At 33.5% G+C, this 15,123-nt stretch overlaps 1 protein-coding gene across 2 annotated transcripts in view; it reads right to left on the bottom strand.

Annotated features, from left to right (window-relative positions):
- The window catches only part of LOC123679792 (TOX high mobility group box family member 4-A-like), a 148,026-nt gene extending 134,273 nt beyond the window's left edge, over positions 1 to 13,753 (bottom strand). Inside the window, exon 1 of one of the 2 annotated variants that reach the window (XM_045617275.1) lies at positions 13,305 to 13,753. In XM_045617275.1, the coding sequence (XP_045473231.1) occupies positions 13,305 to 13,373 (69 nt within the window). In that variant the 5' untranslated portion in view covers positions 13,374 to 13,753. The remainder of the gene's footprint in view (positions 1 to 13,304) is intronic. The other variant, XM_045617276.1, reaches the window with a different exon arrangement.
- Between the last annotated feature and the right edge of the window lie 1,370 nt (positions 13,754 to 15,123).

Raw genomic sequence — 15,123 nt, 5'->3', positions numbered from 1 at the left:
TTCAATTGGCAAAGTTATATTCCAAGATTCGAAGTCTTGACAATTAGGAAACTTTAACAACTCAATTAAGAAGTGTCGAAACTTCCAACTAACACAAATACTCAAACGATAATGAAAATCCATATCCCCCGGAGAGAACGAGGAGGTTTGAGGGTAGAAGGGAGGCGGAGATGGGAGGAGTCACCATGAGAAAATACAGGTGAAAATCTCTCTCTTTCCATCGGGAGACAGTGTAGGAACGTACATCTTCTTGTTTGAAATTCGTTTCATCTAAGAGAGCTTTTGAAATTCTTTCGCTTGTTCGAGTTTATGTTCAACTGAAATGCTGTGAGAAGATTTTGCGATTTTCTTCGTTCATGTGGAAGATTGAAGTATTCAGCTCCCTTGAAGATTTCTGTGACGTTATATCGGCTTTATGTGGAATTTATTACACAAGGTTCATATTTATATTTCAAAATATGAGGTTTATTTTATCGTTCTATTTTATAACACCAACAAAAAATCTTATCAGTTTCATCGGAATTGATTCCTCGCTTATCACTTGGTGAAACGTAATTTCAATATTGATAAAAGGAAAGAAATGGAATACTTGACTATAAGTTCCACAATGTTCAATAAAATATATAAAATCTTGTTGACATGCATGTTTTGGGTTTTGTTCATTTTCAAAACTGAGTTTTAAGTCAATAAGATTTTATATATATTTATTGAATATTGTGAAACGTACAGTCAAGTGTTATCTTTTCTTTTATATTTTTTTTTTTCAGTTCAGATATACAGGTGTTCCACCATTGACGCAACCCTCTATTACAGTTGAGCTCTCCAATGTTTTTACCGAATAGGTAATTTCAAGCTTAAACACCTTGTCCATGGAGGACTTGTTAGTATGACTTCTTTGCTATCGTTTGAGCCACATTTAGTGATAACTAAAAATCAACAGTTTACGAGATATCTCTGTGATTTTTGAGCTTTCTCCTCTTACCTAATTTTTCGTTAATTTTTTCTACGTTGACCAAATTTGATTATAAGTTTGGATTAGTCCTGATCTAACACCGTTAGAAGCAGCGAGAAGATTTAGAATTTTCAGGCGGAAAGTAACAACTAAAGAAATAAAAAAGAGGGCACGTGCTTGTATAAGGAATGGTAGAGGTTATTTGAAATAAAACTTATAAATACAGTTTCTTCTGATATTTTGTGTTTAATTGCAATAATAGTTATTTATAATACAAGTGCAGAAGGCATTGATATTCTTCCACGAGTTCAAAATTCAAAAACGAGCCACGAAGTGGCGAGTTTTGGAATGAACGAGTGGTAGAATGAGCCTTCTGTACGAGTATTATACATTATTTTCTCTAATTCATTGCATTTTCATTGAAATTAATGAAATATTTCCATAAATATAATTTAGTGATTTTTGCATTGAAAAATATTGGTTGGCAGAACTGACTTCTTTAAGGCAAATTGATGAATTGACAGATAAAGCCGTGGCGGAAAGTTTGGAGTGCCAACATAGAATAATAAAATATAACCATGAAAACTGTGCGTTTCTGATATATTCTCGCACGATTTTGTTCTACAAGATGTGGAAGAATGAACGGAATAACCACAGAATTGGAGAAAAAATATTTATTTCATCACTTTTCATTGTTTGCTAATTTCCCATTTCAAATCATAATCTGCTGAAACAAAACTAGTGCCAGCATTCTAACAAAAACTTATACATAAATTATGGAATTCGAAAGTTGCAGGCGAATTTAGAATATAAATACACTATTCTTCTCTTCATATATGTACCAACTTTCAAATCATACTAGTTTTTATTCAACAGCAAACTTTTGCTTTTTTTATACATATCATATCTTTTTCTGATGAAAATAATCCAGAATTCAAATCAAATTTGGTCAACGAAGAAATAATTGACGAAAAATGAAGTAAAAAAAACACAAGTACTCAAATATCTCGGAAACTCTTATTTTTCGGTTATCAATAAATATGGCTCAATCGACAGCAAATGACACCTCCTTCAATGTTCAAGTCTAATTTGGAAGCACTCTGTATACTGAAAGACTGAAAAGTTATACCTATTACTTTCATGTACATGTTTTTCATATTTAATTTTTTTTTAAATCCTAGGCAGATTAACAAATTTGGTATAGTGCCTAAGTGTAGTAAAAAATTATGAGATTTGTATAAATTTCAGAGAGGTTAAGTCTTATTTTTACCATTCCAAAGATTTCAAACGTCTATTATTGGAAAATGTTGAAGTCAGCAGGAGCAGGTGCGTGAGAATATCGCCAATTTCCGTGTAGACAGTTGATTTGTTTACGCATCGGATATTTCAAGAAATATACATATGTAACATTTACATAACCTGAAAAGATTATTTCTTTCAATCGAACATAAGATATCCACCAGAATGGAACAACAAAACAACATTACAATTCGCGATATAATAAATACTCGAATATCACTGAAATAAACGATTATTAACTGAAAATAATGCATCTTGAAGAAATTGCAGTGCAATTAGGAGTGCTTCAACCTCATTCTTATGGAAAAGATTGTATTAAAGTACATGTTAATGGGAAAGATTCGAGACTGCCATATGAAAAGAGTTCTCACAGTTTTCAATAAGCTACATTAACACATTATACCCTAATAGGGGTCCATAAAACATAGTGAGTTATCAGGTTTTTATGGCTGAAGTTATTAAAGTTATTTAATAACAACGCATGTAAAATTAGTTTTTCAAGAGTGTCTACGATTAAAACGAAGCTAAGAGGTTGATTCTTCATTCTTAGGCCCAAGTCATGTTGTAGTCTAGGGTCTGGGGTGCACAGGGCAGGACCCAAGACGCTGATATTAATATCAAAAAAATTTCCCAGGGTATTTTGTTATAATCTCTGGTTACCCCAATGAAACATAAATATTCAATACATTTTTAATAATAATAACATCTCGTTGTTATATAATAAGTTCAGTGATTTTGTTGATTGTTAGTTGATATATTTTTTTACTGTCTTCCTTAATCATTCACTTTTTGGTTGTTGAAAACTCATGGAATACTGATAATTTGCAATTAAAAAATAAAACAGCTTTTCCCTATATAATTCTTTAGTTCATAACATCTACGTTTGGCGTATCAGTCGATACGTATTCATCTTAAATACAGGGTGTTCCTAAATTGCAGATACTATTGAAAATGATAGATTCCTCGGATCATTTCAAGAAAAAAAGTCCCATAAACATGTGCCTGCAAACGCTTTGTTTTCGAGATGCAGGGTGTTGAAATTTTTGTTTTTTTCAAGTTTTTTTTTTCTCATAGCACCTTCCCTTCACAAGGTTCACAACTTAAATTTGGCATAGGTGTTCCAATTTGGAGTTTTCATCATGCGATAAGGTAATTTTGAATGCAAATTTACTTACAGGGTGTTATATTTTATGGAAAAGTGCATGCTTCTTTCCTAAAAAAATATTTTTTGGTGGACCACTGGTAGTTTAGAAAAATGTAGAATAGAAGCTTTGGTCCACTTTTTGGTTTTTTAGTTGTTTTTTTCGTATCTTCTATCGATTCTCTAGTAATCCTCAGGAAAATCCAAATCATTATAAAGAGCCAGTTAGTCAGCTGTGATGAATAAATTTAAAATTTTGGTACTCATTTACCCAATCTTCAGCGAAGATTAATGAAGATTCGTTAAATGGTATAATCATCACAAGAAAGTAGGACTATAAAAAACACTCCTACCTTCTCGAATTCATCCAAGGTATCTCTCATTTTTCATTTTATCTTCAATTTAGAAACACCTTGAATACAATGATTTCCATTAAAAACTCTCATAAATCTGAACTTTTGTTTTCCCAGCAATCGAACAAGCCATGTTTCACAGTTGCCTACGAGGGTTGGCAGAAAAAACATCGAAAATTAAACTAAAAAATACCGATTCGATAGAATATAAACTTGAAGCCTTGAAGCGAAGGCTAAAATTATTTTTTTTGAGGAACTGAATAGTCTTCAAACGATAAGTAAGACAAATCAGATTTTTCTGAAAAGTTCGTTCAAGTTCTGTGTCCAAAACATCAATCTTGCCTTTTTGTATCACTTCAAATTGACTAACCTTCAAAATTCGTAAAAATTGATACTCATTCAGAGGAGTATATTTGACTAAAATGTCAGTTTGATAGTTTGATGTATGACCAAATCTCCTTTCAATCCATTCTATTTCCAAATGCACAAAAGGTTCTTATTCGTGCTTTACTTGATTGATTTCTATGATTTTTCTTCAATAAATTACAGAATTTTATTCATGAAAACCTCTTGCCGTAATTTTAAAGAATAATAATAATACCATTTATTGTTAAGTCTCACATTCATATGGGACAACAAAAGGCCTCAATTATCAGAGTTTCAGTTGTTTTGTTTTGGAAAACATAGAGTTTTGAGTAATAAGGCTTTCGTTCCACTGAAATTGATTTTATTTCGTCCAATTAATTGAAAAACTGAGAATTCGATACAAATTTAAAGTATTAAGTATAAAAGGCTTTTCCCTTGATATAAAGTTACGGCCCTGCATTCACTCTCAACTTGAAATATTGCCCGAACATCTGCAACCGGCCAAACCAGTTCTCGAGGAGTTCCAAGGCACATTATAAGAAAGTAAATTATAAATAAGCTCATTTCAAAAACCCCTTATACAAACTTTACGAGATTCATTATTTACTACTAAAGGAATAATATATTTTAAATAATGGCTGACTCGACGTGCAGTTTTTTCATTTTTCGTTCGTTACTTTCGAATTTTTTAAAGCCGCCTTTGAAATTTCGCAGCAAATCTAATTAGGAGGAACCGTAAATTCGTCACTTTGGATATATCGTTTTCTTCACTCATTTTGTCTTTCATCCTTCGGATTTTTCAATCAAGAAGTTGATGCGGTTTGTGAGAGCTTATTTCAGCACTCTCTTGCATTTAATGTCTCAGTAGCAGAGTATTATTTATTTTTCTTCAGTTTTTTTTATTGGAAACCTGAAACTTGACAAATTGATTGGGGTAATGAGATGTTGAGGTTTTTTTGACGATTTCTGTTCCCACTATTATAGTTTTCCACCTGGTGTTTTGTTTTTATCTCCTTTGGAATCGTTAGATTAAACGTTTTTGAATCTGTAGAATGCCAAAAACAAAAGAAAAATACTTATGCCATTTAAAGAGGTTTTTGAAGAAAATTTTGATGGAATTCGATTCTCCAAGTTTGAGAACCTTATCTATGAATTTCGAAGGCTAAAAGCAGAATAAGAAAGTGGATGCTATATTTTAACCTAAAGTGCTAGACTTGATGGATTCAAAAATTCTGTAAAATTGTATTCGTTAGAATTGTCAATTGTGATGTTCATTAGGTATTTAAGTATTGTGTGAATTGAATAAAATATCTTTTGGATCTGCATAATGAAGGCCCTTCTTCATATGATAGAGATATGAATAAGTAAAGTGTGACAATTCTAAGTTGGAGATAAAATTCTATTCTATGTTACAATAAATAATCAACATGCCCCACAATGGGAAATTCTACTCCAAACATTGAATTTAAATGGTTTATGCGGGTAAACTTAAAATATCAAGTAATGAAATTCATGATAATTGTTAATGAAGGAGATTTTCTCATATAGTTGATTGAACTATTACTAATACTTCAATCAACGACCAAAGACAATACTACCTTTATTTGCTGGAAGTCTGCAATATTCTACAACATTCAACATAATATATTGGTATCATTCAAATATCCAATCAATATTTCACATTATCTTTTAGAAAAAAGATTTTCAACACGAGAAAAAATGATTTTTCTCATCAGTCTTATAAATTTTTGAACTAGTCGAAGAAAAAAATTTAAACCATCAGAAATTTTCACAATTTTTGCTTTGATATTTGAAGAATCTGAATATTGATTGAAAAATGATCAATAATCGAATTTGAGAATTCGATCCATTTTATTGAAGGCCAGAATAAAAAGGATGGAAGAATTCCAAAATCAATTCTGAAGAATATTTTTTTTAAGAGATATGTAAAGGTGAAACTATTCGAATGTATGATGGTCTTCTATGAAATTGTTAAATTTGAAAAATTGGATTTAGGAAAAATAGTTGGATACCTGAAAAATTCGGATAACACTAGGAGATCATCATTAATGACGTTTTTCTAGCGCATTAAGATTTCATAAGAGATATAACTCCATCATAAACCTAAAGTTAAATATTACCTACACTAATTACGAAATAAAAATATAAGGTGATACTGGTTCGTTGACCTATAAACATTTTAATTGCTTCTTGTTAGTGTCATCAACATAATCGTGATTTTTTTCAAGTTGTTATCTTATATTATTACTTACTATTCATTGAATTACGTTCACACGTTGAGCTACACTGCATTATATTACAAAAGTGATATACAGGGTGGCCATTTGAAAACGAAACAGACGAGATTACAGACGAAATAAAGGTTTTCGATAGAAATGCTCGGACAGGTCGATTTCTGTTTCGAGGGGGACAACTTAAGATGTAGGTTACGGACGCATAGCGCTTCAACCCTTGCTACTACAACCCTCACCCCCAAATTTTGAATAGGGAAGATGGGGTGAGTGATACCTCATTTGAAAGGTATTTTTATACTGATTTCAGCACAGTAATTGTTTTTTCATTTTATGCATTAGTTCTCGAAATATTCTTAACTAAGTATTTGAAAATAAAGTAGTGTTTTCATGGCACTTGTAGTGTTTTGTGAAAAATCGACATTTTGAGCTTCAAAACAACCATGACTGTGGCTTCCTTCCTAACTAACTAACGCATGAATATTTCGAGAACTAATGCATAAAATGAAAAAACAATTACTGTGCTGAAATCAGTATAAAAATACCTTTAAATTGAGGTATCACTCACCCCATCTTCCCTATTCAAAATTTGGGGGTGAGGGTTGTAGTAGCAAGGGTTGAAGCGCTATGCATCCGTAACCTACATCTTAAGTTGTCCCCCTCGAAACAGAAATCGACCTGTCCGAGCATTTCTATCGAAAAACTTTATTTCGTCTGTAATCTCGTCTGTTTCGTATTCAAATGGCCAGCCTGTATATTCAATCTGGAGCGAAACCATCATATCATGGTTTTCGTGTTTTCGGAATAGAAACGAGTTTTCCGAAATAGAAACGAGAAATCGACCGGAAAATTCATTTCGTTGGATCCAATTACTATACTGCAACCAGTTCGAAAACAAAATAAACAAGCGAATAACCCTGAATATATGCCAATACATATTATATTGCTCTTTGAAACAGTTAATTTTAATTGAAGCAAATTTTAGTTGCAAGAATTCCTGATAGAATTGTAAATTAACAGATACTCCTATCTAAAATCGACGTTGAATCTTAATTGATTTAATGAAAATACCGAGGGAACTGTTTTCTTAATTGCGCAATTTTAGAATCAATTAATTAGTTGGATATGGACTGAGCTAGGAATTGAATATGTATTTCGAATAAGGAAAGCTAATTAGAAGTTTTCAATGAAGATCATAATACGAAGAAAATACTTCACTAATCTCAATTTATTGCTATCACATAAACCTAGAAATAAAAAACAGGTTGATTCAGTCTTGATTCCAACGATAGGACGGATATTTTCGAGGATATTTTTATTCTACTGAAGAACACTAATAGTAGAACACTAGTAGTAGTAGTAGTAGTAGTAGTAAGGGGTGTTTTTTTTTAGAGCTATAGAACTTTAAATTGCAATCAAACAACGATGGATTATTCGATTAACATGAATTTCATTTATCCGCAAGATAATCTTGTGGCATTACATTTCAAATATGATTTCTGGCATATGACCGCCACGGCTGGTCAAGGGTTTGTGGCTTATCCGCATAGACCAATGACTTTACATAGCCCCACAGAAAGTAGTCGAGCGGTGTTAAATCACAAGATCTTGGAGGCCAATTCACAGGTCCAAAACGTGAAATTAGGCGTTCACCAAACGTGTCTTTCAATAAATCGATTGTGGTACGAGGTGTGTGACATGTTGCGCCGTCTTGTTGGAACCACAGCTCCTGGACATCATGGTTGTTCAATTCAGGAATGGAAAAGTTAGTAATCATGGCTCTATACCGATCACCATTGACAGTAACGTTCTGGCCATCATCGTTTTTGAAGAAGTACGGACCAATGATTCCACTAGCCCATAAAGCGCACCAAACAGTCAGTTTTTCTGGATGTAACGGTGTTTCGACTTACACTTGAGGAATAGCTTCACTCCAAATGCGGCAGTTTTGTTTATTGACGTCGCCATTCAACCAGAAGTACGCTTCATCGCTAAACAATTTTCGCTCATGAAAATCGGGAACAACGGCAATCTCATTTTGGGCCCATTCGACGAATCTACGCATTACTTGATGATCGTTTGGCTGAATTCGATGAATTGCCAAACCAAACTGAGAATAAATCACTTGGCAGCTGTTAAATCGGTCACCATCTTGAACAGTAATGCCAACTTAAAGTTATAAACCTCGAAAAAAAAACACCCTTTAGTAGAAGAATACGTGTATCTACAGAAGAAATCAAGATATCAATGTGAAATAAGAACTGAAATATAACGAAAAGGATGGTATTTGTAATGAACTGAGCGTAAACTCAAAAAATTTCTCGAACTATTCCACAGGGTGTTAAGAAATTGGACTACAAATAAAAGTTTTCTTTTCACCCTGTACGAATAAGGTATCAACATTTTTGGAAAACTTTTCTCGAGTTTATTTTGATACCAAAGAAGACATCTTCAATTGGGTGTGGAAACAATTGGAATATATGAAAAATTGCCAAAGTTCTTGAACAACCAACTTCAGCAAAATTTAGGTGACCGAGTTTTTCTGTCGGTGAGTGTCGAGGTGAGTGTATACTTAGTTTTGTGTTATTAACTCATAAATATGGTAGTGAATTTTGTTGACCTTTTTCAATAAAAAAGTCCGAATGAGTTTTTCCATCTTAATGGGCAACATATTAAACAATTCGTCTCAATTTAATCCGTCCAAATTAAAAATTCAAAAAGCGTGACAAATCTGGAACGGTCGTAATACCCGGTGAGCCAATAAAACTCAGAAATGCGGTACATCTGTCGTCCAGAATTCATTTCCCGTACAAATAAATAAAGCTGATACCACATCAAGCCAAATGGAATATGCAACTTTTATAATGCGTATCGCATTTATGAATCGTGTCGACAATGAGAAAAGAAACGAACCAAGAACAGAACCATGTTGATCTCCGGTAGTTCTCAGAAATACCATATATTTTCAATCAGATCTAAACAACGTAGCTCGTAAATTTCAACGATAGAGTTAACATAATGCTTTTTACTGCATTCTCTTAGTCATTCATGAGAAAAATGAAATTTGAATTCAGCACTCAGGGTTGATTCTCATAAATAATTCATCTAATCGAATTGTATTGGGCTCTTCAAAAAACTCCAGACTGTTCATTTTGTTCCTTCACTGTTAGTCAATTATTTTTATGATGTTTCACAATGTAAGCATGAGATTCAAGAATTCATTATTCGATTCACTCGTTATGAGTAGGTACCTCATAAAATATTTATTACTTTGAATTAAACATACATCAGTGCTTGTATTTGGTACTTACATAAGTAACCTTTTTTCCAAGAGATCACATTCTACATTAAAGAAAAACACAAGGAGGATGAGAATGAAGTCAATCATTAGGTTATCATGAGGTGCCATCTGTTGTCTAAAAAATCCTGATCGAATGATTGAAATTGTTGAAAATATCGAGGGTAGTATTTTGCCCCATGGCATCATTAAATGTTTTGATGTTGACCATGATTCATCTGGTGGATTTTATGTGTCTGGATTTGAACATTACAACTTGATAAACACATTTTCTGAACTCTTGTAATATAAAGGTTTTTATATAAATTTTCAACTTCTGCTTCTGACATCCCACCCTAAAAGCTTATTCATCCAGTTAATGAATTCTCCATCCCATTTTGTAATGCCAGTCAGATTAGAGGGGTGGCCAATACTAAAAGAATTTCCAACAGAAATTGGAATAACTTCATTCTTTGTAGAGTCTACTTTCTTGTCCTAATCCAAATGATGTCTTATAAATATTTGTATCTCCTTGGCGATGATCTCCGGTAACATAATTACGTTGACTTAAGAAATGTTGAGTCGGCGTTTCACATTAAAATTCCTTTTCATATCCCACAAACCTCAAATGGATATACCATAGGTCTAATCCAATTTAAATCGTAGCAGATTGAGTAATTATCCATCTGGTACAACTTTTATAGAAAAGAATTCACAACTTGATGAAGTATTTTAACTGCTATTGAGTATTCCATTCTCTCAGTTTACCGCTGCTTGAGGCAGATTTTTCTTGGAATTGAAATCGATAAGTGACATGTCGACATACTACTTTCTTATTTCGACATCGCTTAAAAATAATGCACCGTTCCTATGAGAATTCTACCTTTTCCCAGAGTTGGAACACTTTTACTTTGCACATAGTTCATGACATAATACTTGCAGTCTCTCTGCAGTGTGTAGAGGGTGTTAAAAAGTTGCAGTATATTATGCAATCCATCGAGAAATTTGAACATAAGATTGAGCGATGCAATAATCGAATGAACTTGTTCAAGCAGGTTATGCAGATATCCAGTAGTGCTATTAGGTCAAAAAAGAATCGGGAATATGTCGATGTAACTCAAAATATGCATTTCTCATCCGAATTCATTGTATCGACTTTTAAATAGGCTGCTTTCAAAATAATTGTGTTAACGATAGTGTCGTAACTTATTTTAGACTTAGAGAGACCCATAGTATAAAAATTTGTTTTTCCTGAAAGAAAAACGATGCTTCTCAGTTTTGTATTTTGTATTTCTTCATCAACTCTTAGATCTCCCAATTTGAAGGAATCGACTGGCAGCAAATTGTATTTTAATTGTATTCAATTGTATGTTTAACTTCCAATGAATTTACTATTTTCACATTGTTCACATTTTGTTTAGTACTTTTGGTATAGCATTCTGTGTGCAAAGAAGTTCGTAATGTCATTAAGAATATAAAATTTGTTTGAAATGGAAGATGATATCACAAAATTAGTTTTAATCGAGGTTTTAATATTGTGTATTGATTATGGAAACTTGCGACATAGGCATGCCTCAGATATTTCAGAATCCATCGATAAGAATGAAGTCATCAGTTTTTAATTTTAGTGAACCCGCTTTTGAATCTAGTGAAAGAATATCATTCGACACACCCCTTTAAGGGTCCCTTGTGTAGGTAGCAACGGCTGATAATTCTAGGTTATGTTCATATAATTGTTGTTTGAACGTATTTGGGCATTCTGTCGTGTTTTTTGACTTTAATTTCAACGTCAACAAAAAAATGATGCCAACCTACAGAAAAATGCAGACAGTATGAAAACTTGAGTGAAGAAAACATTAAAAGAGCTATCAGTGAATGAAAATGAAGTAGATTATGTTAGAAGCGAGGGTAGATGGTATTACGTTGGAAAAGATTCAATTGGAAAAATTGGATTGGCAGACAATGCAACATGGGCACCTAGAATCGTCGGAATGTGATAGTCAACGATGGGAATTATTAATAATTTTTGGATATGAAGTGTTAAAGTGAACTCCACCGAGGGCTCGACTGTGGGGTAACTTTGACCCCAAAGTAATATTTTTTCGTATTGAAGATTGACTTGGACGAGTTGTCCATTACAAGAAATGTTGCCAAGGTATCAATTGGTTCAGATAACACACATCGGTTTATTGTGGAATAAAAAAAGTAACGGCAGTAAAACTCTTTAAACTATTTCAAAATAGCCTCAGTTTACGGTAACAATTTTTATTCCCACAGAGACCTGTCAAGTTAAGTCTTGCTTATGGTTCAGCCAAAAGGAATGCTCTTAGTGAAATTTATTGACATAACTTGAACTCACTCTGAATACTCTTCAACACTAATCTTCTTATAGAGTGAATAAAACGTGAAGATTCGAGAGCATACGGAAGACCCTGATTATGACACCGATCTTCTGTGATATGCTCCGTTTTAAGCTCGGTTTTAAGTCTTGGATGGAAACAGATAATTTTTTTTTTGAATCTGTGCGGTCCATGGGATTTTTGGATTTCATTTCAGCTTCCAGGTTGGGAAAATAAGAGCTTATTTTCGAGAGGACGTTCCCCAGTCAAAACGCTCTTTTATTTTGTCACGATGATAATTTGTGGCGACGGCCATTCGGCCGGCCGTAACCATGATTACTCTTGAACGGAAGAACCTACAAATTTTTGGTTCGTTAATCGGCAAAATCTGACAAGCGGATTCATAAACGTGGCCGTTCTGAATTTTAATTTCCTAATAATTTCAGTTCCACGCATTCGATCCAGATGAAATTTTGCATTTATATGTAAAATAATGCAGATTTTCATGTTGATCGAGTTTTCACGAAAAGCGAAAATTCGAAACGAATATTGGAAAAAAACTTTAAAGGTATATCAGTAATGAATGATCTGACTTAGTTGAGATTTTGGAATTGAAAAATTCAAAACGAATATCGGAATGAAAAGATTTTATATTTCAGGAATAAAAGATCCGACTCAGTTGAGATTTTGCCTCGGATTTTGGGAACAGATGAAGACTAACACCTCAATGTATGATTTCTTGTCGATCGCATAGAAAATTTAGGCAGAATATCTAAACAAAAACTAATATTTTAATCACAATAAATCCTACCGATTTGAAATGTTGCAGTGAACGAACAATAAAAATTTCAAGCAGTCTACAAAATTTTATAAACATAGAAAAAATGAAATGAGGCATGGAAAAATCCCAATATTTCCGAAACCGAGATCTGACTAGGCTGGAATTCAGTTTTTTTATGTAAAATAAGCAGTCGAATGTTCATTCCAAATTTCAAGGAGATCGCTAGATTAGAACACCCCACCTAGATAAACTAACCGACAACAGTAACATCATGATAAATCTCATCATATATTCCTATATATACAGTTCTGTGATTTCTAACGGTGCATATATGACAAGTAAGTGTTTTTTTCGAATTTTTTCTTGGTAATTGTTTAACATTTTATTAATACCATTAATATGTTTTGAGGGGTCATGGAGGAAATAATAATATAATTGGTTTCAATTATATGTGATGGAAAAGATCATATAATGTATTGTTGGTTTTTGGAGTTCCTCATGGTTCATTTCTTGGCTCGCTAATCTACTTATTGAGGGTATCTACCTTATACAAATACTGATCGAACATTCTGCAAACGTCTACATCGTTTCCGACGCAATACGTGGCCTCCATATTCTCACAATTGCCGATGAGGGTGTTGATTGAAGCCACGATGGGCCTTAAATGTTCCAGCGTTGTGACCTGCAGTAAGTCCACGTGCGAAAGGAAAACAAATTAGGATCGACCGGCGGACTCGACCACCGACAATCCTCCTGGTAAGATAATCCGCACCACAGATTAATATGTCACAAACAACACAGAGGAGTCACTCGAGTGAGTCCAGAGTTCCTGAACATAGAATAGCATCAATCACTGTGATCATTGTCGTATCCTTGTAATTTGACAGTTCTCGGTGAAAAGTGGATGTCAATCGGCGGTCGACAAAAACGGCTTTCACGGCGCGTATGGACGTTTACGTATTTACGTCGGCGGATAACGATGGAATGATTCCAAGCGAGTTCTATGCGTCCCTCCCCGAGCCTGGTCTCCCACTTTTTCGGCTGCGCGATCTGTTTCCGTGCCGGTCTGGGCCCGCGTCGATTCAAATCTCAAAAATCCATGAAAAGGGAATAAATAATACCTAGTTCTCTCCTTATCCTTCCTCTTTCACTTCTCTTCATGTTATTTCGGATCTAATCACAAAATGTTCACCAATTCTCTCGTGGATTATTCAATCCTGGTTTTAGTCCTTTTCTGTGGGAGGAGATCGTTGGGAATGTCTGCCAAATCATGTCTTAAATGGTGCAGCGACAACCATTTCCATTTGAATTTATGTGAGGGAATTTTATCTTTTCCCGGGGATTCGGTTCTGGAACAATGGGAGAAATAATTTCAATCTATTTCGTTTTTGAATTGGTATTATTTTTATACCACTCGTTGTTGGAACACCAAAAAATTGATATAATAATAATTTGAAAATTTTTGACAGTTATAACAACTAAACAAATTTTGTCATTTTGTGTCATATCAAACAATTTCACCCAATCATGTCAACATTACATAAAAAAGTATAAATGAGCTAATCAAAGAAAAATTCCCAGAAATACAACATACAGTAATTTTTGCTGCGAACGAGAATATGAATTGAATGAATATTGAAGCTTAGAAGAATTAACTTTGATACTAAAAGATTGATAAATTGATAAATATTCAACATCATTAATGGTATGGAGAATTCATGTACTCAAGGCGTAGATAACATTTCATCAAAATTGAGAAAATATGCGACAACGTGGTTGACACCTGTCACATAATTAATCTATCTTTGCAGGATGGTATTTTTCCTGATATATTGAAAATTGCCTGCATAAAAATGCTGTATCAAAAAGGTGAACATACCATGACTGAAAAGTATAGACCAACTTCATTACTATCGCCAATTTCTAAGATCTTAATACGAATAATATTTGAAAGAACTATATTATATTTATAGGTAGGTATAACTTACTCACAAATTGTCAACATGGTTTTAGAAAAAAGAAATCAACTCAATCAGCTGTCATGAGTTTTATCTCTGAACTTTATGAGGGTATAGAAAACCGGGAGAAATGTATGGCCGTTTTTATGCATTTCAATTTTGTCTCACATGATCTACTTTTGGATAAAATGAATACATTAGGCTTGAGGGGACAAATCCATCAATTGATAAAATCATATTTGTCGAAACGTTTGCAGCTAGTTGAAGTAGGTTGTGCGCGTTCATCTTCTCTCGAAATAAAGTGTGGTGTACCACAAGGATCAATATTGGGTCCATTGCTTTTTCTAGTATTCTTTAATAACATTCCTGATGCCATTGCTGATCCATCGAATTGAATAATATTTG

This window comes from Harmonia axyridis, chromosome 5, assembly GCF_914767665.1.
Source record: "Harmonia axyridis chromosome 5, icHarAxyr1.1, whole genome shotgun sequence".
Lineage (NCBI taxonomy): Eukaryota > Metazoa > Arthropoda > Insecta > Coleoptera > Coccinellidae > Harmonia > Harmonia axyridis.
Note: the sequence above shows the minus strand (reverse complement) of the source record. Positions and strands in the feature narration are given on the sequence as shown.